We start from the raw sequence: 26054 nt of genomic DNA, 5'->3' as shown, positions 1-26054 counted from the left end.
TGTATATATATATATATATATATATATGTATATATATATATATATATATATATATATATATATATATATATATATATATCCATTATTATCATGTCAAACTTTGATTTCAAGTGGTAATAAGTTTTTAACCTATCCATGTGGAGCTCAAATAGCTCCAAGATTATTATTTTCTTACTCTTTTTTTCAGTGTGAGAAATGTATTTGCGATTATATATTTCGGTTATTTCTCAGAAATAAACTCATAGAGTGGGTTCCAGTGTCCGGCCGGCCATTACCATTTGACGAAAACATCTTCTCCTCACAAACGACCTGACCGATGCGGACCAAATTTGGTACGATGCATCAGGACAGCAAGATCTCATGGGGTTGTGCTCTTCATTTGGATGTGTTCCCTATGAAGGGGTGAAAGGGGGTTTTGCCCCAAATATTGGTATTTTATTCAAAAATCTCAGAAACTGCCAGACCAAACTGCATCAGGACCATGCCCGAACCTTAAGTTGTGCTCTGCATAACCATATCTCCACCAGAAGGAGGGCCATGGTCCCCCACCCCGAATCCCTCATTTTCACAAAAACATCTTCACTCCAACTACCTGAGCGATATGGACCAAAAATATGCTACAATGCATCAATACATGGGGTTGTACTCCCCATCTGAATCCACTCATTTAAATGGGGTGAAAAGTGTGGTTTTGCCCCAAATATTGGTATTTCATTGCAAAATATTCTCAGAAACAAACAACTAAATCCAGACCAAACTGGCCATGCAGCATCAAGACCATGCCCTAACCTGACCATGCATCAAGACCATGCCCTAACCTTAACTTGTGCTCCCCATGGCTGTATCTACCCTGGAAAGAGGGCCATTGCCTCCCTCCCCAAATCCTTCATATTCACTAAAACGTATTTTCCTCACAAACAACCTGACCGATATGGACCAAATTTGGTACGATACATCAAAACAGTAAGGTCTCATGAGGTTGAGCTTTCCAACTGGATCTGCCCCCTCTAAGAGGCTAAAAAGGGGAGTTTCACCTCAAATTCAGGTAATTATTTTAAAATCTTTTCAGAAACCGATGGCCAGATGCAAATCTATCATATCATTGGCTGAGGGCATGGCTGTGACGCTGATGCAATGCCCTCTGTAGGTTATGGCAGGAATTAGTAATTTCGCCAAGGTGTCGGCGATAATTCACTAACTCTTCGTAGCCTGGTGCTGGCTTAGTGATGAGGGTGGTGGCTTGAGATCCTTGGGTCCTGAGTTCGAGCCCCTCTGACCACTGAATTAACATCACGGGGGTTGACTCAACCTGTCATCCTTCCGATGTTGGCGAAATGAGCACCAGTATACTGGTAATTATCCCTGCGTGTCAAAGGCGACTCAAGGGTTGGCGTCAGGAAGGACATCTGGCCGTAAAAAAACATTGCCAGAAGAAAGGGTACCATGATTGCAGCCCACAAAAAGATGACCCCTACTCAGGGAAAAAGGCCTTAAAATGGTGTGATGATGATACTGGTAATAGGGGCAATGCATCAGCGGCATCGCCACAACCCTAACCAATGATGCAACCAGCAGCCAAAAAGGCAGCACACGATGGGAACCTACTTTTCGCGGACACCATGGGATCTCCCACATCCACCAACTCATGTTGGCAGATGGGACACCCAGTTTAACGTCCATCCAAGGAACATCACGCACATGGATGAATCACGCTCCCTGTGAAACACTGGGATGGCAATTTGTAGCTGGGGCGAGATTCGAACCCAGGCCAGACAGCTTAGAGGTGAACGTGCATAACTATAGAGGCAATCCACCATCCTGAAACAAATAGGTTATTAACTTTTACAGGAAATATGTAACAGAAAGTACCTTTGCATAAATATCAATGTGAAAAGAAGGAAAGCCCACCTGTATAGGAGTGTACATCATCACAACTAAGAACAACAACAAGGAACTAGAAAGCGTCTGAAAATATAAAGATTAACCGCTTTGTATTCAAACTTCTTCTTCCTCTTCAGTATGCGATACGGTACCTTTGACTTTTTCACCAAATTCCTGATGTGTATTCTCCATATTCTTATTATAAAGCTTTGTTGAAAATTTGAGGACAAAAGCTCAAATGGTAAAAAAAAAAAGTTCCAGCCTGGCAGCCACTGTGCAGGGGACAGGCATATAATAAGGTTATTATTTGGCCCATCATTCCTTCGCGACACCAACAGCAGACCAAACTAGAAGAGCACTCGGTATATTGTACATTTCGCCAGGCTGAACGGTTCACATTTTGTATCCCACCGATAGACCAGATCTGGATCCAGACCTTAACCAATATCTAATATACTTGTTCTTGTCACCGAACCAACTCATCCACCTAGTTTTGTCATAACTCATTCATAACTTTTTGAGATGTTGTGCTATCGATCGTTTTTGGCACTATTTCTCAATGGAGAAGAATCGGCTCAAAAATTAGTGCCCAGATACCAATCCTGACCAAGAATTCATATTGCTCTCCTTGGCCGTTCACGTACATGCACAATATATATATATATATATATATATATATATATATATATATATATATATATATATATATATATATATATATATATATTTACAGGACAGAACATGCAGTGTCAGGATGTCACTCTCCTCAGCTGGAACCCATGCATAATCACTGTTTCGGGGCCTACTCCAGTACAGCTCCTCATGGGCGGCCTCAGCAGTGCAGCACATGCACCACCAAGCGACATCGGCCCACATGCTCATCATCAGATATCATTGACCAGATATAGATCCCCACAGACTTGCCTTTACATGTGAATGGAATCACTGCACTCGCCTCTGCCTCCAAATCCACAGTGAGACTATCTCTGCTGCCACCTGTAATTGAGTCACAGTATTCTTGACTTGCTTAGATGATGCTCCAATCATCATAAGGTACTTCAGCATAGACATTGCCACAAAACCGCGAGAACCCACCTCCACTGGTAGCACATCACATACTTCTCTTACCTCTTCATACTGACAAAACTTTCTTTCATATGCCCATTCCATATTTCCTTCCCATGGGACTGTCAGCTCAACGATGATAACCCTATTTACCACATCAGACCAAATAATTAAATCAGGTCTTTGTTGGATGACTACAATATGAGATGGGAACCTCAGCGATCTGTCCAAATCTGCATCTACCTGGCAGCCCACACCTGGCTTCAAAATGCATGCTGCCCCCTTGATGTTGCTTAACCTTACTTTCCCACCCTCCTTTATGAACGTGATAATGGTCTTCTCTTTTATGTCTGATTTTTTTTGCCTCATCACATAGCCTTTTCGTAACCTCGACAATCACTCGCAAAACCTGGTTATGTCGTCAAGTATTCCTGGCTAGAGATTTCGGGCAACCAGACAGTACATGCTCGAATGTCTCTCTTCTACCACACTTGGCACATTCTACTGACTCAGCCAATTTCCATTTTGCCAGATTCACCACAGTTGGCATCTGGTCACACATTGATTTAAGTGCAAAGATTAGTTGCTGTGGCTCCATCTTCCACAGCAATGCCCAGCTAACCGTCTTCTGCACAACCATCTCCCATGCTGTCCATGCTCGTTGCTGAGGTTGACTTATAGCTTGAACCGTTCTTTTCTCCTCTTTCATACATTTAATCTCTTCGATAACCATCTCTCATCTCCCACCTGCACTCACTTGTGGCCACCGTTTCTGTTCTTTCCAACCAAATCCTTTCCTATCTTTCTGCACTGCCCCAATGATTTCCTTCATTTGCAACCTACTCTCCGCATTTTCAACCATCCTCTGAACATCCAACTTAGTTCCCATTCTTATCTTTGGCCTCAGTTCACTGATCACTGGGTCTTTTGAATCTCAAAGCACCATTTGGAATCTGGTTTCTCCAATCTTTTATTCTTCAGCCAGTGACTTAAATAGCAGCTTTAGCTTTGAACTTCTGCTGTATAACACCAAACAAGCAAACATTTTTGGCAAACCCAACCATTTCCGCATGTATGAATTGACCATCTTCTCCATACTCTCCACTCTTGTTGGAGCAACGTCATATATTTGGAGAGGCCATAAGACATGAGGCAACAACCCAAATTGGTAGCACCATATCTTGTACCTCCCTGGCAAGTCACAACCATCAATTGCAGACAGACCCTGCACAAGTTGCTTCTGCACCTGCATTCCTCGATGCCCATCTGTTAACGGTTGTGCATACCATTTGCCAAGACTCTTAACTGGCTGTTCATTCAATGTCGGGATTCTATCCCCAGCCACCACAAAATGAACCTCTTTCACTTTACCTTTCTTCATGGAAAGACTCCTGCTCTTCATTGGCTTAAATTCCATCCGGCTCCATTTAATGAGCTCCTCGAATTATTTCAACCACATTTTAGCTGCTCCTAACTCAGGCAACAGAATTGTGACGTCGTCCATACAGGCCCTTATTGGTGGCTGTGGTTTTTCCCCACCTCGAACTACACCAGTTGATACTCCTTTTGTCCCAGGAATAATTACTTCCATTGGCATAACAAACAGCAACGCTGAAATCACGCACCCATTGGGATGCCAACTTCGGTGCAGAAAAACACATAAAAACTGGACAATCACATCCCTCATCTTGTTGGGCACCCAGAAAAATTCCAATGCTTTGGCAATCAGGTAATGCTGCATTTGCCAGGTCCAGTCATACAACATAAAGATCCTTTTTCTCTTGCCTTGCATATTGGATAGTGTCCCAGATTATAATATATATATATATATTGTTGTGGTTACCAGATTCGCAAACCACCATTCAGGTCCCTTAGGTGAGGTATCTCGGTAAGTGCATGTGTAGTTAGGCCCAAACCCGTTGTCTAGTGGGAATACATGTCATTTATGCGAGCTGCGACTCTTCAGGATAGCCGTTTTTCTTTTACTATCTTTATTTTGGACCAATCGCCACCATCACAACCACAACAACAACCACCAACCACAACGCCGCTTCACCACAACCGCCATGACCTTTACCGTCACAACTCGCCACCATCGCATCACCGTCATCTCGCGCCACTCATGGGCACCGGTGTTGGACTCATGCAGAACGCGCGTCGAACAGCGTGTACAAAATCACGGATTTTCTGCTTCAAAAACGGATCAAAAACGACACACGCCCACTTTTTGCCGTCCAATCGGTGAGCGAGGGGCGATTTGGCCCCGCCTCCAGAACGATCGATACATGCAAATTTGTGGATCAAAAAGCCTTCACGCCCACTTTTTCTCGGGCCAATGGGGAGCGAGGTGAAAGGTCAAAGGGAGGGGGTCAAAGGCGAAGTTACGGGGGGATAAAAGGACGGTGTTCGTCAGTCAGAACGAGTAAGGAGTCAGAGTCAGCAGAACGAGAAAGAAGAGTCGCAAAGGAGTCAGAAGAGAGTCAGCAGAACGAGAACGGGGAGTCAGAGTCGGTCGGAGAGTCAAGAAGAGGAGAGTCGGAAGCAGAGGGTCAAGACTTCGCGGGCGGTGGAGCTGCTCGTCGTGTGCGTTGGAGTCGGAACGGAGGGGACGGAGCTGTGGAAAGGCGGCGACACCAGACGAGGGGGTGCTCGCGTCGTGCAGGAAGCTGCACCCGAGGGAGGCCGACAGCGCGACCTGGCCGAGGTGGAGACGCTCGTCGCATATAATAAAGATCCTCTATACCCCGAGCATCAGCAACCCCCTCCTGTTTCCCCCGCGCTGAGATAGTGCGACCAAGGGGGCCCGTTCCCACCCCCTGCCAGGCACTGTCCACGAGGCCCGCGGGTTGCGGGGCCATCGCCGCTCCGCGTCTCATCACCAGACGGGTAGGCCCGACCCGGTCTCGGCCTCAGGCCTGCCCCATTCTTGGGGATTTCTTTTCCTTGGTTTTGGGTATGTGTTGTCGGCGCCGTCTGTGAAGTAGAATTGTATAAGTGTTGCCGTGTGCTCGGTAGTCGGTATTAGCTCTGCACTGTGTTTTCACTTTTATGTTTGCTTTTTGTGTAAATGGAATTGTGTTTTCTTTTTTTGTGTGCATTTGGTGGAATTGTATTTGTGTGCTTTCCGTTCGTCGCGAATAAATGTGCTTTATTGTTGAACTGTTCTCCCGCTTCGCTTCGTCTTTTCCTCCATTGAATCCCCATCTTGCTTCACGTAAAGGGTTGGTAGTGGGCTGAATACGCCCGATAATTAATCGAACCGTCGAGGTCGACGATAACACCGCTCGGTTATTCTGATAGTACGGAACGGGTCGCTAAGTGGCCCGTGTCCGGCTTCTTCCACCTGCGGCGAGGTGCCATCGCCCGGTCTACCCTCCGCGTGGGTACACTAGGTAGTTCGAATTCTGGCGAGCAACCCTATCCCACGCGGGGGCTGATTGGCTCGATCGCGGTGAGACCGAAAGGTCCACCCGTGACTGGTTCCCGGCGTTAGTCCGAGAGGGTCACGACTGGATTGTCCGTCCGGTGGGCGACGCGCCGCGATTCGAGTTACGTGGCCGTCGCACGCCGGCGGGCGCGAAATCCGCAACACTGGTGTCAGGAGTGGGATACAAATTCATCGCCCTCCTCGCGGCACTGGTATTGGAGAGCGGGACAACAGGCTCTCCTGTCTCCAGCGAAATTTACGGGAATCGGTCCAGGGGTGAGAGAAGCGACCCCCGATTCCCTCCAAATTACGAGCGAGCAAATTAACCCTTCACGAGAAGCAAGATGGCGTCTCAGGGCGAGCGGGAGCCGGGGGTATTAGAAATGGATGTAGAATGTGTAGAATCCATGGTCCAGGATGAAATCCCCGTGCAGGAAATGTTGATTGTGCAGGAACACGGACTCGCCCAACTAAACCCAGAACCTGAAATGGGTGCGGCAGCGGCCGCAGTGTATGACACCTCCCCCCCCCTCTCCACCAAAACCCTTGCCGAAACGGCTCAGCTGAGTGCATCCAACATGGCCCAGCTATGCGCCATGCTGGCGGCAATGAACGAAAAGATGAATGCGAAAATGATCGAAAAAATGGATGCAAACACAAACGAAATGAAAGACATGAACAAGCAAATAAACGGAATGGAAGCAAACATGAAGGAAGAAATGAAAAAGCTGCGGGGTGAGACGCAGAACATGGGCCGAAGCCTGCAGGCGGGCATGAAGGCCGTGACCGGGGAGATAAAAATGGCGACTCCACGTGTGGGAGCAAACGAGCTGGGTGGGGGTGCAACGGCTGACAGGCCCGCGGTGGAGGCGGGTGAAAAAATAATTCGTGGAACGTGTTGGGCGAGGGTCGTGACGATGACCGAAAAGGAAAAATTAAATGGGGAGACCAAAACGTGTGAGACGAGACACGAGGTGACGACAACAGAAATAATAGTTGAGACAAGGGAGGTAAAGGGTGAAGAGTTGGCAGAGACACGGGAGATGGGAACGATAGAGGGAAGACTACACGATGAAGACGGGGTAAGTGACGCGCACGCACACACGGGAGGTAGTGGAGGACAATGGGGGTGAGGCTCTGCGGAGCGTGTAGGGACCCGGTGCGAGCAGCGGGATGGCCTCCTCCAGGAACGAGGGAGGGAGTATGCCCCCTTGAGGGCGAGTCACGACCAGGTGAGTTCGGTCGTGTTTTGCGAGGTTGAGGGGACGCAGTGCTGTGGACGGGTGCACGGAGAGCTTGGGGGTGTAGAGGCCCCGGAGACCCTTGTGGGGACACGAATCCCCAGTATGGTTGTCCCTGTGTGTGTGTGCAAGGTGTGAGTGCGTCCCCGTGTGTGGAAGCGACCGTGTGTGAGTGGTGTGGTGGCGATGGTGCCAGAGTACGTGCTTCCCAGCACGCCGTGTGTGGATGAGGCACCGTGTGTGAGAGAGGCCGTGTGTGTGGATGAAACGGCCAGTATGAATGAGGCACCACGTGTGAGTGGTGTGGTGGCGATGTTGCCGGAGTACGTGCTTCCCAGCACACCGTGTGTGGATGAGGCACGGAGTGCGAGTGAGGCACCGCGGGTTAGTGCCCCCGCGTGTGTGGATGAAACGGCCAGTGTGGATGAGGCACGGAGTGCGAGTGAGGCACCGCGGTTGAGTGCCCTCGCGTGTGTGGGTGAGGCACCGCGGGTGAGTGCCCCCGCGCGAGTGAATGGAGCACCACGTGTGAGTAGTATGGTTTGTGTGAGTAGTGAGGCACGCGTGAGTGAACGGCCGTGTGCAAGGTCGCTGTGTGCCAGGGAGACCGTGTGTGTGAGAGAGCGGTATGTGAGGGAGATGTCGGTTGGCATGCGGGAGCACGCAGCCGCGTCTCCCGGTGTGAATGTGATTGAGTGGACTGTGTGCGTCGTAACACGCAGGTATGCGTGTGTGGAATGGAGACGGAGACGGCGACAGAGGAAAGAAAGCCGGGTAGCGGCTGTAGCTGTTTCGCGCACCGTGCCGGGTTCACCCAGCAGTGAGCACGCGATTCGTGCTGTGCAACGCACGAGACCACCACGTGCTCGCTTGCGAGAGTGAAGTCCCGGTCCGGAAACGCACGCGGTGGATTTGCCGATCCCGCGGACGGACAAAGTTAGGCAGGTAAATGGATTTGGACCGGACGGGTTCTCCACGCGATCGTGTGTGTTAAGCTCCAACGGGCAAAGCACATGTGTTCGCGTGGGGAACCCCTCGAGACGTGGGGCTTGTTTTTTTTATGCGCACGGTGACGTCATGGCTGCACGTGGGGTTGGAATCCGGCAGGAGGGGTATCTCTGCCGGATGGTCCCGTCCAAGGAGGGACGAGGAACACGTGCAGCTGCATGACGTCACGGGCAGGTGCAAAGTGCGCGAGCTCTGAGTTGCCGCGCAGGTGCTGCGCATGGAAAAAAAAAAAGCAAGCCTCACTTTCGGGTGTACAGGATTCCTGGGCAAGGGGTGAAAGACCCCCTTACCCTGGGCACAGGATGGAAACTAGTTAGGGGGAAGGGTTAGCTTAGTTAGACCGACTTCATGGGGCAGGGGTAAGTCCTCATGGAGTCCGTGGAATGGATTAGGTAGAGGGATTGTAGCCAGATTTAGGTTGGGAAATAAAATGAATGATTTGGAGACAGTGACAGACTTGTGGATGTGTAGCGGGGACGTAGTTTAGCTACGTAGGTTAAATGGAACGTGCTATAGCTTAAGGGACGACGTGGGAGCACGAGTTAGTTAGGGGATGTAGTTCGGAGGATGGCAGAGTTCAGCGGTGTGTGTGTTGAAGAGTTGGTGAGTTGTGAGGTGAGTACTTGGTGAGTGAGTGAGGCCAGCGGGTCTGTGTGTGTGGAGTGAATGGGGAATGCATGGTGCGATGAGTGATTGGGGGGAGGAGTGACTCCCGCCCAAGGGACCCCGGGGTCAGTATAAAGTGAGTTAGGGGGTTAGTCAAATTGAAAAATGGAGGTCGTTTTGTTGTTGGTGGGAAAGTAGGCTCGAGACCCGTTTGGAGGGGTGCAGGAGCCCTGTTGACGGGTTGGGAGCGTGGCTGCGAAAGGTGAGTATCGCTGAGTGGGTACCCCGGGCACCAGGCTAGTCGGCCGTGGTAGGCCATGGGCCCATGGGGGGCCGGGATAGAGTAGTGGGCACGGGTGCGCCTGCTTGGTGCGGGGGCCCGGGCGCCGTGCCGCGTGGGCAGTGTTGTGGGCACGGGTGACCCTCGGAAAGGGGCCCGGGAGGCCGGCCTGCCACGTGTGCGTTTCAGGGGAGGTGCCATGGGGGGCACTCCCCGGTGTTAGGGAGCTGGTAGGCTCGGAGGCAGTGTAGTGCCCGGGGGTGCCATAGCGGGAGATTCGGCAGAGGGTCGTGCCTGCCAAAGGGAGCCACGTGTCCTAGCCAGGAGACCGTGTGAGGGCACGGAGAGAAAATTGGGGGGCGAGGCCCGAAATTGTAAGGACACCAACACAGGCGACGGGAATCTGGGTTGTTAGAACCAATAGTTTAAGCGAGAGGCGCTTGTTGAAAGCCCCGGGGTAGTTTAACAGTTAAATGGATAGGGTAGATTAGGAAGTGTACCCCTCCGCACCATCCATCCCCTCGCTGTCGTTGTGGGCCGCTGGACCCACTTTGGTTATAGATCGCCGAACTCTGGGGAGGCCATCCTGAGGCTTCGTTGGGCCTCGACACAGGACGCTAGCTCTCCCTTGTTCCCCTCCGGGAAGGGAACGTAGGGGTTGGGAGTAGGCTAGGTGACAGGATAGGTTAGCCGAACAAGGACGATAAAGGGGGTTAGGGGACGATTTATAGTGGGGAAGTAAAAATAAAAACAATAAAAAAATAAGTTGGGGCTAAATTGGTTTTTCACAAATTAAGGGAGTGGGTATGTACAGTGACAGGCAAAGGCGATAGGTTGGGAGGGAGACAGGTAGGTAGGTCCGAGCCCGCCTTCCAAGTGGCCAGCACCACCGCACTCCCTCCACCAACCTCCACTGAACGGCAAAGGCTGGCCAGCTTCATCTGCTGGCTGTGTTACTTCAAGGCCTGTGCCGGCCCACTTGATCGGCAGCTGTTGTGTTGCTGCAAGGCCTGTGCCGGCCGGATCATCTGCAGCTGTGGTACTTCAAGGCCTGTGCCGGCCAGTTCATCTGCCGGCTGTGTTTGCCTGCAGCGGCCTTCTTCTGCGGGCTGTGTTTGCCTGCTCACCTTTGCCATGCCATGCCCACTGCCCAGGTTCACCAGCCCCGTTCAATTTTTGCTTTGCCCCCCCTGTTCATTTCCATGTGCGCCAGGATCTGAAAGCAACAGTTTGCAAGCTGCAAGAACTGCCCTGTTGGCAGCTACAACACGGGCCTGCAGTGGCGGCCCGTGCACCGTGTTTGTGTTCATGCATCCATTCGTTGTGCTCATTGCGTGTGCCACTTGAGCTGGCACGGAGACTGCGTTGTGCGGCCCATGCACCGTTGTGGTTCACTGCGTTCAGTTCAAAAGGGAAGGCCTTGGACTGCGCGTGAGCAGCCAGCCACGTTCCCTGTCACCTGCATTGTTTGAGTCAGAGACTGCATGTGGGCAGCCTGGCTCCCTGCTAACTGCTTTCTTTTTGCAGAGTTCAATGATCCTGGGCCATGGTTTAGTGTAAAATTTGTAAGTTAAGGTAAGATGTACTGTAAATATGAGTGCGCCCCCGGCATGTCTGTCTAGCGCCGGCAATTTTATTTAAGTCGTCCGTGTGAGTGAGTTTGTTTAGGTAGTTACGCAGCCCTCAGGTTATTTATTTTGGGGACACGAATACCATGAATGTCGCACTCAGGGATCCGTAGGTAAAATGTACTAGGGGAAAACTACACATGATGGCACACGAAAATTTGACGACTCGGGACGAGTCTGTAAAAAGGGAAGGGGGTAGTGTTGTGGTTACCAGATTCGCAAACCACCATTCAGGTCCCTTAGGTGAGGTATCTCGGTAAGTGCATGTGTAGTTAGGCCCAAACCCGTTGTCTAGTGGGAATACATGTCATTTATGCGAGCTGCGACTCTTCAGGATAGCCGTTTTCTTTACTATCTTTATTTTGGACCAATCGCCACCATCACAACCACAACAACAACCACCAACCACAACGCCGCTTCACCACAACCGCCATGACCTTTACCGTCACAACTCGCCACCATCGCATCACCGTCATCTCGCGCCACTCATGGGCACCGGTGTTGGACTCATGCAGAACGCGCGTCGAACAGCGTGTACAAAATCACGGATTTTCTGCTTCAAAAACGGATCAAAAACGACACACGCCCACTTTTTGCCGTCCAATCGGTGAGCGAGGGGCGATTTGGCCCCGCCTCCAGAACGATCGATACATGCAAATTTGTGGATCAAAAAGCCTTCACGCCCACTTTTCTCGGGCCAATGGGGAGCGAGGTGAAAGGTCAAAGGGGAGGGGTCAAAGGCGAAGTTACGGGGGGGGATAAAAGGACGGTGTTCCTCAGTCAGAGTTCAGTAAGGAGTCAGAGTCAGCAGAACGAGAAAGAAGAGTCGCAAAGGAGTCAGAAGAGAGTCAGCAGAACGAGAACGGGGAGTCAGAGTCGGTCGGAGAGTCAAGAAGAGGAGAGTCGGAAGCAGAGGGTCAAGACTTCGCGGGCGGTGGAGCTGCTCGTCGTGTGCGTTGGAGTCGGAACGGAGGGACGGAGCTGTGGAAAGGCGGCGACACCAGACGAGGGGGTGCTCGCGTCGTGCAGGAAGCTGCACCCGAGGGAGGCCGACAGCGCGACCTGGCCGAGGTGGAGACGCTCGTCGCATATAATAAAGATCCTCTATACCCCGAGCATCAGCAACCCCCTCCTGTTTCCCCCCGCGCTGAGATAGTGCGACCAAGGGGGCCCCGTTCCCACCCCCTGCCAGGCACTGTCCACGAGGCCCGCGGGTTGCGGGGCCATCGCCGCTCCGCGTCTCATCACCAGACGGGTAGGCCCGACCCGGTCTCGGCCTCAGGCCTGCCCCATTCTTGGGGGATTTCTTTTCCTTGGTTTTGGGTATGTGTTGTCGGCGCCGTCTGTGAAGTAGAATTGTATAAGTGTTGCCGTGTGCTCGGTAGTCGGTATTAGCTCTGCACTGTGTTTTCACTTTTATGTTTGCTTTTTGTGTAAATGGAATTGTGTTTTCTTTTTTTGTGTGCATTTGGTGGAATTGTATTTGTGTGCTTTCCGTTCGTCGCGAATAAATGTGCTTTATTGTTGAACTGTTCTCCCGCTTCGCTTCGTCTTTTCCTCCATTGAATCCCCATCTTGCTTCACGTAAAGGGTTGGTAGTGGGCTGAATACGCCCGATAATTAATCGAACCGTCGAGGTCGACGATAACACCGCTCGGTTATTCTGATAGTACGGAACGGGTCGTCTAAGTGGCCCGTGTCCGAAGTCGACCTGCGGCGAGGTGCGATCGCCCGGTCTACCCTCCGCGTGGGTACTTAGGTAGTTCGAATTTGGCGAGCAACCCTATCCCACGCGGGGGCTGATTGGCTCGATCGCGGTGAGACCGAAAGGTCCACCCGTGACTGGTTCCCGGCGTTAGTCCGAGAGGGTCACGACTGGATTGTCCGTCCGGTGGGCGACGCGCCGCGATTCGAGTTACGTGGCCGTCGCACGCCGGCGGGCGCGAAATCCGCAACAATATATATATATATATATATATATATATATATATATATATATATATATATATATATATATATATATATACATATAAGTGCATATATATATATATATATATATACATATAAGTGGATATATACGTATACATACATACATATATGTGTATAAGCCTGGTGTTGGCACAGTGGTTAGGGCAGTGGCTTGGGATCCAAAAGTTCCTGAGTTCAAGCCCCGTTGGGCCACTGAATTAATACACCAGGGGGTTGACTCAGCCTGTCATCCTTCCGAGGTCGGCGAAATGAGTACCAGTATACTGGGCCGGTGTATACCCCGGTTAAAATAGGTGTACCATATCCCTGTATCGTAAGAGGCGACCAGGGTTGCATCAGGAAGGGCATCCGGCGTAAAACATGTGCCAAATCACAATGCGGATCATACGGATGATCCGCTGTGGCGACCCTTAACGGGAGCAGCCGAAAGAAGAAGAAGAAGAAATATATATATATATATATATATATATATATATATATATATATATATATATATATATATATATATATATATATATATATATATATATATATATATATACTGCATATGTGTGTGTATATGTATACATATATATGTATGTATATATTTTCACATATATATGTATGTATGTGGATATATGTATATACCAAGTCGTATAACACCAGGGGGTTGACTCAGCCTGTCATCCTTCCAAGGTTGGCGAAATGAGTACCAGTGTACTGGGCTGGTGTATACCCCGGTTAAAATAGGTGTACCATATCCCTGTGTCGTAAGAGGCGACCAGGGTTGCGGCAGGAAGGGCATCCAGTGTAAAAAACATGTGCCAAATCACTATGCGGATCATACGGATGATCCGCTGTGGCGACCCCTAACGGGAGCAGCTGAAAGAAGAAGAAGAAGAAATATATATATATATATATATATATATATATATATATATATATATATATATACATACACACACACACACACACATATTATACGAGGACCATAAGGATGCCTCCTTGTTTGGAAGTGATGTATTGGTGGAATTTATGGACATGACATCCTTGTCGTGGCATCGTCAACATGCTTTTTTTTGTGCATTGAATTTAATGTTCCTGGCTTCAAACCTCCTGACTGGTGATTACCGGGGTAGAGACAATGTGTTACTGTGGCAGGCAACACTTGTTGCTGACAGGTCGTGCAGCAATTGCTGTGATGAGACTCGATCTGTGCCCTGCTGCCTCATTAAGTTAGGGGGTTCGACTCAGTTATTTTAATGAGTCTATTATGGTCACAAATAAGGGACGAGCAGTATGTTGTCTTGATGAACCCATAACAAGGGTAAAATCTATATCGACATCTCTACTTTTGTCTATTTGTGATTATAGGTTTTAATCTCAGTTTGCAAAGGCTTGAGGACCATATGGATGCCTTCTAATTTGGAGGTGATGTGGTGTAGAAATTTATGCACATGACGTTGTCGTCATGTCAGTCAGCGTGTTTTTTGTTTTTTTCCTTTGTTGGATATATAACTATTTTCTGTATATATATATAACTATATATATATATATATATATATATATAACTATATATATATATATATATATATAACTATATATATATATATATATATATATATATATATATATATATATAACTATATATATATATATATATAACTATATATATATATAACTATATATATATATATATAACTATATATAACTATATATATATAACTATATATATATATATAACTATATATATAACTATATATATATATATATATATATATATATATATATATATATATATATATATATATATATATATATATATATATATATATATATATATATATAACTATATATAACTATATATATATATATATAACTATATATATATATATATAACTATATATATATATATATATATATATATCTATATATATATATATAACTATATATATATATAACTATATATATATAACTATATATCTATATATATATATAACTATATATATATATATATATATATATATAAATATATATATGTAAAAAAGAAAAGCATGGTCACTCTGTGAAGCCGTGAAGGGCTGGTTTGGTATGGGAGCAAAGGCCAGAGCAGAGCGTTGCTGCATCCACTTTCTGCCGGTACTCCAGGGGCCTCTGTCTGGCCATCCCCCAGGGAGATGCCAAGCCCATCTCCGTTTCTTGAGATGCTGATAAACCTACTGTTACCACGAGGCATGTGGCTGATCCATTGGCCTCATCCACTGACGAGACTCCCTCACTGAGAGAAGCTGGTGAGCAGGATCAGCGTCAGGAAAATGAGCCACATGTCCATACAGCCGCAGCTGACTCTCATGGATGATGCAGATAACAAATCTCATTGGAGTCTCTCAGCAACTGCTCGTTGGACACAAAGTCCGACCAGCGATGGATAAGGGTTCTCTGAAGAGACCTGGCATCAAAGGAATTAATTCTCCTTCTCAGATCCCTCGTCAGAGTCCAAGTCTCACATCAAAAGAGCAAGGCTGGAAGCACCAAGGACCTGAAGACTCGGACTTTTGTCCTCCTGCACAGGTAATGGCAGTGCCACACCCCATGATCCAGTGAATCCATGACTCTCCAGGCCCGATCCAGACGTCTGTTGACCTCTGGCTCACTACCAGGAGAGAGATGAATATCACTGCCAACGTAAGTGAATCTCTCCATGACCTCAACATCCTCTCCACAAACAGGTACAGACAGGACAGAAGCATCCAAGATGTCATTGAAAGTCTAGATCTTAGTTTTAACCCAGGAAGCCCGTCAACTCAGCAGCTCCGACTCCTCATTCAGCACCTCGAGGGCCCCCAAAATGATAGCTGGAGTCTCCGCAAAGATGACTGCATCATCTACGAAATCATGGTCAGAGATCTTATGAGAACCAACACGTCTTCTTATAACAATCCCTTTCAGTTCCCGTCGATGCATTGACATCCCTGAAGACTCGAAGTGTATCTCGCCTGGGGTACTGATCAACCACAGACTCCAGCGTGGCAGAGAATGCGTCCTTCATGGTGAGATCAGAAAGCTCATGAAACAGAGACCAGGGAATGACACCCATGGAGTGACGAATCCTTCGTCTCATAATACGCTCGTTGACCTGTGTTACCCCAATCATCATTGGAGTCAGCTTATTGGACAGAGCTACAGCAACTCCTTGGGCATGGTAACCATCAGAGCAATCAGACCAATATTAGGTGAAACCACCTGCCATGATTTCACCACGATCCGGTCTCCGAACCAGAGAGTGTTGCAATACCGATGTTGAAACGATTGAGCTCAGATGATAACAAAGGCAGGTGATCATCCTCTCTTAGGGACAGGACGTTCCAGGCACCGACCCGAAGGGACCGCCTCAGGTTAACCCAAGGAGACCGCCGTCTGGTGGACAACACCTCAGCATCACCCCGACAAACACTACCGCAATCTGACCTGGGAAGTTTACCCCGTGTTTTCCCTCCTATCAAAGGTTGGGGTCCCGAAGGCTTTGCTCCAATCCCATCATCCGGTGAGCTGCCCTGTGAAGGGCAGCTGCACAGGAGGTATACCCACATAGTGCGTTTTCAGATTTTCAAAATGCTTTTGGTATGTTTTGTGGAATGAAGGGTTTTACGGTGGTCGGAGTGCAAATCCTGCCACCAACCTCCTAATAAATCGTAACCCAACTGCAGGACGACGTCCGCGGACATAGTTGGGCACTAGATATGGATGGCTGTTGGCTCACAAGGAGCTACTCCACCCTTTGACAGGTTTTGTTTTTCATCCAGTTGGGTGTCCATATCATACACCCTCCTCACCAAGAAACTTGGTGGGGGAGATGGTTTAGTCGCAGACAACCTGACCATGGAACAGGCTAGTACAGGTTTACATGGTACCTGCAGGAAATCGCAGATCTAATCTGACCTGACGAGCCGTGTCTTAATTATGTACTGTTTGAACGTCAGTTGCACCTTGACTTCACACACGTAATTCTATTAATTACGTACTGTTGGAATGTACCTTTCTACCCTTTCGACTACGGAGACCCCTTCGACCGTTGAAGTCCTCGAAGACCCTTTAAGACCCCTAAAAAGGCCTGAGACCCAAAAGACCCCAAGGACCCCCAAGACCCAAAAGTCCCTGAAGACCAAAAGACCCAAATGATCGACAAGATCTTTGAGACCCTTTAGACCCCTTAGACCTTAACACCATTTCGACATCTTACACCCTTCAGACAAATTAGACAGCTTCGACCCTTGACCATTTCAAGCTTTTGACCACTTGGACTTTTTTATATGACAAATAAATTACAAATTAATATTATATCACCAATACTACAAATAAATGAGTGCAAAAGAAATGTTTGTATTATGATTGGTGTCAATTATGACAACATAGCAAATCTGAGGCAAATCTCTGTAACAACCTGTGGAGAGGCGAACATAACGAGTTGATCCACGCTCGTATATTTATAATTAAAACAAAACACTAGTTTTACGTTTATGTCAAGTAAATGCTGATTCTAATGTCTAGAAAGTTATCATATTAGTTGTGTTTTAAAAACAACTAATATGGCTCCTTTAAAAGCCTCAATTATTCCAACCTTCTCGTGGTGTCGTCCAGGGAATGTTTTTGGCACAAGTCTTTCACAAACCGGCTGGCCAGGCCTGATGATTGATTTAAAGTCATGTGAGGAGCAATTTGTAATTTGTTTAGGGTGCCGGCGATAACTCGCTTACTCTTCATGAAAAATATTGCAGAAATTTTACATCTACCAATGTTCAGCACCAGCAGATAGATCTGGCTTAGCTTCTTCCAGATGGACACACATCGATTCCTCGTCCTGCCTGTAAAACAGCAGGGTGACAGTTTATAGCCCGGTGGAGATTCCATAGAGAACTCAGAGGCCAGTGAGCATCCCTCAAGGCTATCCTCCCCAGTGCTAACCTTTTCTGAAGCCTGACCTAACTAATTAGCTTCTTCACTTAACTCAACTACTATATAAAACACCATTCCTACAATGAACATGTCTAACTTAACACCGACATCTCCACATAATTAATTTGCACATTCATGCATTGTCAATGGTGGTACAGCTTATTGTGTATCTCTTGTCTCATTACCAATAATTACTTTCACCTCCTTCCGAGTTTAGGTGTTTCTGTGGGAATTACTGATAGCAATTTTGCATGTGGGGAATGCAGGGGTCCACGAGTGAAACCATTACCGGGCAATACATGCTTCATTTTATTCACCTTTACATCGGAACTTTCACCTTTGAAAAGCAAGAAACCACTTTCATGGGTGGTTTGAAGTTGGAAAAAAAATAATTGCATGGAGGTCGTTTTTGAGCAACAGATTGGAGGGAAGGAATATATATATATATATATATATATATATATATATATATATATATATATATATATATATATATATATATATATATATATATATATATATATATATATATTACTAAAACTCTCATCTTGTATGCATGTATGTTCCAGAAATACAGCCAAAACGGTACAGGACAGCACAAAAATTTTAGGGCCACTTTACTCACCATTCTCGTGAAGTGTGCAGTATCAAGTTTCATTAAAATGGGGCAAAAAATATTTAAAAATCAATTCCCGATACAATCAAGCAATCTGCGACGAGAAATCAATGCTGCATTGAGCTTCTACTTGAAGACGGGCCCACAGACAGACACCCCCCCCCCCCGCCCCAAAGAAATGATGGCCGCAGCCTTTATTGATACCCCCCCCCCAGCTCGGAGCGAAGGAGAGCTGGAGGTAAGAATGCAAGCTTGGACCTTCTCACCTCGTGCGGCCCTTGACGATGCAGCTCTGCGGGACTCGAACCCACAACTCGATGCCGCTGCAAGCACTGGGTACGGAGGGCAGCGTTGGGCTCCAGTACGCTCCTCCGGCATGTGACGAGACAGCGAGCGCAAGCAGACAAGACAAGCAAGCGATTCTTGGTGGGACAGACACACGGGCAGGCCATCCTCCGCGGGACAGACTCGCAGGCAGGCGATCCTCCATGTGACAGGCTCAAGGGAAAAAGAACAGGACCTCCTCGCGCACACCCACCCTTCTCTTCTCTTCACCCCTCCCCCCCCCCCACGCAACTCACCTCCGGATTGGCCGGTTTGTCTCAGGCGATCCACTCGCCGTTCGTGATTCGTCAGAGGAGCGTGGCAAGCATCCTCGCGGCCCTGTGAGGCATTCCTCCTTCTTCGGGCGACGTGCCTCCGTATTGGCTGGAACGCGGCGTATGTCGCTCGTGCTTTGCCCATTGGCTGAAGGCAACACATCTTGCTTGACCCTGGAGCGGAGCCAATGCGTCTGTTGCCAATGGAACTCCGCCCACAGGCGCTCGGCACGTATGAGCATAAGAAAGGCCGATGGTGGAAGGGAGCCAGGAAGGATGCCATTGTTGTTTGTGGTGTAAAAATCCGAACTCTAAAATAACCCGAAGCACATGTACACTTAATTCCCATTAGACATAGGGGAAGGGAGCAAGCTATCCACATTTACTTAACGAAATAACTGAGCTACGGGGACCTGAATGTTGAGTGCTCATGGCTGCCAGATTCGTAACAATACTTCGGATGCAAAACAAGCACGAATAGGAAATCTTCGCTGGTGGAATGGAATGGGGTTGCCAAGGTTACAATCTCTACCCACTGCAACATCTGCACACTGAATTCCAATTTCTACCAATACACACTCACTTGAGGTGAGATGTCGATGAGCCCATCAGCAACAGGTACCCTGCTCGTATATATATATATATATATATATATATATATATATATATATATATATATATATGTATACATATACAAATAAAAAAAAATATATATATATATATATATATATACATATACAAATAAAAATATATATATATATATATATATATATATATATATATATATATATATATATATATATATATATATATATATATATATATATAATACCAAGCTTGCACACTAAAAACTCGGCTCGCCGTCACACGATCCCTATGAAATTGCTGTGGCACTTAGCGGACATGCCGACAATGTTTGCGAAGTCTTGGCATTCCATAGTAACACTTGCATTTTGCACAATGCGTATTTTTTCATTCCCCGTGTACGGTCTGTCGTCTGCTACCAGCTATGTTGTACTACTATCCTGTGCATGTGCACGGGTATCGCTAGTATGTATATATATATATATATATATATATATATATATATATATATATATATATATATATATATAATTTCTGTTAACGTCTGCATGTAATTTGACGCATCTCCTCCAAAACTGCTGGATGGATTGTTGCCACTTTCGACATGCGGGTGTTCTGTGGTCTAATGGACAGAATGGGCTATGTGAGATCGTGCCAGATGGGCAGGTTTGGGAATTTTGGCCGATTTTCTAATTTTTACATTCGTTTGCATGGCGACGTGTGATGTCACTGCTGAGAGGCGTAATGCCACTCCACGAAAGCAGCGTCTGCAATGTAAAACCCTCTTCTGCACATGCTGACCACCTCAGAAGGTGAATTTGGCACAAAAAATGTAACAAGAAACATTGTATTTGAAGTTAAGATTTTTTTAAAAAATATATTATTTCTGTTAACATCTGCACGTAATTTGACGTTTCTCCTCCGAAACCGCTGGCAGGAATGTGCTGATTTCCCATATACTGGGGTTTCTTAATGTGACGAAGACAATGCACTAAATTTCTAAGCTGGAATTGGAAGACAACGTGGCTTCAACAAAGATTTTCAACCCATCGACGGCCACATTTATTCCCGTTCGGTCGCCATCACTGAACTGCTGTCCGGTAAATGCTGCCATCTATCCAGAAAAATATGAACTCGAGTAAGGGAGTACTCATTGCATCAAACACTAAACATAAACAAAACTGATAACTAGAACTATGTTGTCGATGACACACCATCGCATATTCCTGCACGCACTGCTTTGTCCCATTAACGCTAGGTGAAATTTTATCTTGCAAAATGGATTGACTATTCTTTTCTATTTGATGTGCTTTATGACCAAAGACTGACTATGTTTACTAAATCACAAGTCATTGCAAGCATGTCAACATTCCATGAAACATTAATTTAACACTGTCGAGTAATATAGAACTGTGCATCAATCTAATCATAGGAATGAACTGTGTATAATATTAATTATAATCATTCATAATCAATTAGATAAATACAGTAAAACCTGTGACTGTTTGTCACTCATGGGGGCCACATAAGTAAGTTCTTTATAAAAGAATTTACCATGTATAATGGTAAATACACTTAAAAAAAAAAAATAAATCAGCCCCCATGACCCCACCCCCTCTGGCCCGCCCCCTAGGGGTCATATCAAAAATCCGACAGTGTTGTGCACTTCCCCATACATATATCAACAATGTCCCAAAGTTTCAAGTTCCTATCTCAAACGGTGTAGGAGGAGCTATTTTGACCCCCAATCTGCGAAGCACCCCCGACCCCCCAAGCACCCTCTGATCATCATGTGTTAAAAAAAAAAAATGTTGTTAAATGTACAACTCATGAATATGTTTGATTTAAAAAGCTATGACAATTTTTTATTTTTTTTATTGACCCCCATGACCCCAACCCCTCCGGCCCAGCCCTTTGGGGTCATATCAAAAATCCGAAAGTGTTGTGCACTTCCCCATACATATATCTACTTTGTCCCAAAGTTTCAAGTTCCTATTTCAAACGGTGTAGGAGGAGTTACAGGGAAAGACGTACGGACATACGGACATACGGACGGCGGAGACAATCACAATATTCCTGCTTTTCTTCGAAAGCGCGGGAATAATAAATAGTATAGCTCAGAACATCAGTAATGGTTGTCATGTTTTAAAAATCAGCGTGGAAGGAGGGGAACAATGAGCGCCAGAGCTCTGCCAACATGATGTACCCCGATTGGCTCTTCCCCGCACAGAACACGCCCTCTTAGACTGTCAATTTGTGTCTGAAATCCAACGTACATATTAAAAACACCCAAAAATAAGTTGCAATAGGCCTACGTCCAGATAACATCAAAGGCTATAATCTGAAGGTAGGGGGAACCAGGGAACGGGTAGGAGGTCATCCCTTCATTGCCCGTCTTCTCTTCTTTTCTTTGTTCTTCGAAAGCGCGGTGTCCGACAATAGATTCTGTACCTTGAATGCGTGCGTGTTAACTGTTCAAATTAAAGAGGTGTTCGATTGTCGGATGCACCCAAACAACTGCTGTTCATTACGTCAAAATGTCAATATCAACCGCCATCGTTACCTGTGTTGTGTCTTGCATGTGTGGTCTTCAAATTAAAGCGCCCAAGCGGTGTTTGCTCGTCGGATGTGCGCCAAAAAGTGCCGTTCATTGAAATTTGCATTCTGATTCTCGGTCACCCTCCACTGCTCCTGTTCAGTCCAGGGCAAGGCCGATATCATATTAAGCTTGCCCCATCAGACGCCAACCTTCCAGTCACACTGCAGAGGATGCAATTTCCAGTCAGACTCGCATACTCGATGACCATAAACAAATCCCAGGGCCAAACATTTGACAAAACTCGGAATATACCTCCCAGCCCCCGTGTTCTCCCATGGCCAACTATATGTTGCATTTTCACGTGCAAGAGGTTACTCCTATATATCTATCAAAGTGGACAATAATTCCTCACAATGACTATTCAGCAACAAGACACTCGCCCAAAATGTCATCTACAGGGAGGTCCTTTAGAAAACGAAGGACAGGTAACCATAGTGCATCACATCCCTAATGACACCCTCCCCAGCTTCCCATAACATCAACTAATATGCCTCATCCACCTTTTGCCACCCATTCAACTCCGTGCGGAGCACGGGTATATCTGTATGTATGTGTGTGTGTGTATATATATATATATATATATATATATATATATATATATATATATATATATATATATATATATATATATATATATATATATATATATATATCGAGGTTTCTGGAAGAGCGAGAACACAAAACGGACCAGGATGCAACAGGCCAAAAGGAACAGCAGAGAGAGGGGGAAACACCAACAGTGGAGTTGAAGAACAAAATAGAGGAAGACCTGGACAAACAACAGGTCTGCGGAGGAATGAGGGGAAGGGGACTTAGAGAGTGGGAAAAAAACTTCTTGATAAATTTGTGGCCATAAGTTCAAATTGTTTATTTATTTTTGGTGCAGTTGCATCATTTATAGGAAATGCATGTTGAGTTGGTTCACCTTCCATGGTGTCTGTAACCAGATGGTTTAACAAAACGATACATATTGAGAACCAAATAATTTATAGAAAAAAAACAACCAACAAAACTATTTAACGAGAAAGCATGTCAAAATGCAAAGCCCGTCCACGTCAGCTTTGTACTCGAACTAAAATTGACGAAAACGACAGTGAAAAAACAAATTTTACATTTTATTAATCTGTGTTCGCCACAATCTCCAATGGACACGAGCAACCATTGGACAAACATGTATATGGTACATACTGTTCGAACCCAGGTTCTAAACACCATGCATGAGGCATATTGGTTCAGATAGGAACACCATTCATTCCATTAAACTCATTTTATCAAGTGTTACTATGAAGCATCCGTCGTTTAGAAGTTGATAGTCAATGGTAATATTAACTCTGATCGGAAGTTGTGCTTTGTTCTACGTCTGACCACAAAATCGGAAGGTTTTGTGGTTTTGAAACAAACTGTACCTGCAAAAGAGTTAATAAACATTGTCCTCATTCACCAGTATGGATGTCAATGGGTTCATGTTCTTGGAAGAATCCAAGCCGAGAGAGCAGAAGAATCCAGAGTCAGCAGGACGAAAATAGTGTCTCATTTTAGTTTCTGTCACGTGTGGATGGGTTTCAGCAGAAGACATGTGTCTGCAATGGCGCAGAGAGAACGTCGGTTCCAGTTGGAGGTCGTGTGATCATGTCCCATCTCAGCTTGCATGTTGTTATGCTTCTGTCAAGGAAGGCTAATCTTTCTGTTGGAATCCATGCAGATGGGTCCAATGAAATGACAATCATCCCAGCAGATGAGCGGTTTAAAAGCTGTGCTGACAGGGAGCCAGAAGTAATTACTTATCGTGCTTAATTGAGTGTCAACAGTAATTTCACTTCCACATCAGACTGCTTGCAAGAACAGGTGACTTGAAATCGGGTCCAAGGTCATTCCCGACAATGGTGACGTGAATCGAGCGTGGTAGCATGTTCCAATCGCCTTTGAGAGCTGTTGGTGTCACCACTTCAAACAGCAATGCTCATTCATCTGCAGTGGCATTTCCTTGTGACCCCCTTGTTTTCACTACCCAGGTGAGGAATTGAGAGTGGCTCGAGGGCCACCGCTCGAAGGTGACCACAGTACGAGCTCTCTGGCTATTTTGGGGGGAGAAATCTGGTATTTGCTCAGGCTGTCAGTGACAATGGCCTATTCCTTTGCGAAATACACCCTGGGGTCTTTAACGACAATCAGGAACGAATACTGGCAGATGGGTGTCCAACTTAACATCCCATCTGTCAGAGAGCTCGCTCATTGATTCAACATTCTGTCTGCAAAGTACCAGTTGACAATCAAATCCAGAAAAGACACTCAAAGGTGAGTGTGCTACCTCTGAGCTCACCTGCCAGCCCTATCATGCTTATCGTTTCGATAATTATCCACCATTCTTTCTTTTGGCCTTGTGTCATTGCAGTGTTTGAATTAATTTTCTCAACAAGGTGCTCATAATCAGGGGAGTGGGTCAGCGGGGTGGTGTCGAAAATGTATGGATCTCAAAACTCAATAATATTATATATTAATGATATAATTGGTGATGTTCCAAAAAAGTATTTCTGTTTTTCCAACAGTTTCTCTTCAATCAGGGCCGACTTGCATAATTTTGGAAAGCCTATTAATAAGTGTAGAAGTCGACTTTACAAGAAGAATTATGAACATGGAACAGGTTCCAACAGATGAACGGATACTAATAGTCTGATACAAGTCTTCTGGGGCTGACAGGATGGCCGAGAGGTATGCACACTTGCCTCTGAGTTGTCGAGCCTGGGTTCAAATCTCAGCCCAGCTATAAACTGCCATCCTGGTGTTTCACAGGCAGGGTGATTCATCAATGTGTGTGCTATCCCTTGGATGGACATTAAACTGGTGTCCCATGTTCTGGCATTAGTTGTTTTTGTATACCTTGTTGAGGCTCGTGTGAGAGCTAACACACAACGCACAGCAAAGGGGGCTTGAGACAAGAGGGGAGGGAGTGGGAAGGACAAAACAGTGGGGAACAGAGAGATTAGGAGATCTGTGGAAGGGAGAGGGATGGGGTGGGGAACATGGGGAATACAAGATGGACATTACAGGGACTTTCAGGAAGGAGAGCAGGGAATTTGAAGGAGGTGGGTTTGGGTGGATTATCGGGGGTTGAAAAGATCGAGGATTTGGATGGGGGGTGATAAGAGGTGGTGGTGGTGAACAGCTGTTTTAAAGGCCTGGAGGGAAGAAAGGAATTGAATAGAGTGAGGGAGTTTATGCCAAAGGAGGGGGAAAAAAAAAGAGGAATGAAAGAGTGAAGGTGAGCAGTGATTGGTGATTTTGGTAGTTTTACCAGAAGGGGGTTGTTGGCGGGCCTTGAGTGCCCTGCGGAAATGTGGTGGGGATAAATCGCAGAGAGAGCAGGGGGGAGGGGCGAGGCTGGAGAGGAGACAGTGGAAGACAGAAAGACCACCGGCCAGCCTGCGGTGAGAGTGAGAGGCCCAAAGACTCAGCCTCATTGCGGGAGATGCCAATGATCTGAAATGCCTTGGTTTCCACAGGGTGAAGTCGAGAAAGGTGGGAGGAAGGAGCAGCAACCCAGAGGGGATAGCAGTACTCCATCAGGCTGTGGACGAAAGCTTTGTAAGTGGTCAGGAGC

At 46.4% G+C, this 26054-nt stretch overlaps 1 protein-coding gene across 1 annotated transcript in view; it reads right to left on the bottom strand.

The window, feature by feature from the left end:
• Window positions 1–26054, bottom strand: part of LOC147012955 (uncharacterized) — a 55946-nt gene that overhangs the window by 7009 nt on the left and 22883 nt on the right. Inside the window, 2 exon segments of the mRNA XM_085853465.1 lie at window positions 18940–19157; window positions 19255–19583. Coding sequence (XP_085709591.1) covers window positions 18940–19157; window positions 19255–19583 — 547 coding nt within the window.

Source organism: Eptatretus burgeri, chromosome 14, assembly GCF_056783735.1.
Source record: "Eptatretus burgeri isolate ZD-2024b chromosome 14, Ebu_testis_v1, whole genome shotgun sequence".
In the NCBI taxonomy this organism is placed as follows: Eukaryota; Metazoa; Chordata; class Myxini; order Myxiniformes; family Myxinidae; genus Eptatretus; species Eptatretus burgeri.
Note: the sequence above shows the minus strand (reverse complement) of the source record. Positions and strands in the feature narration are given on the sequence as shown.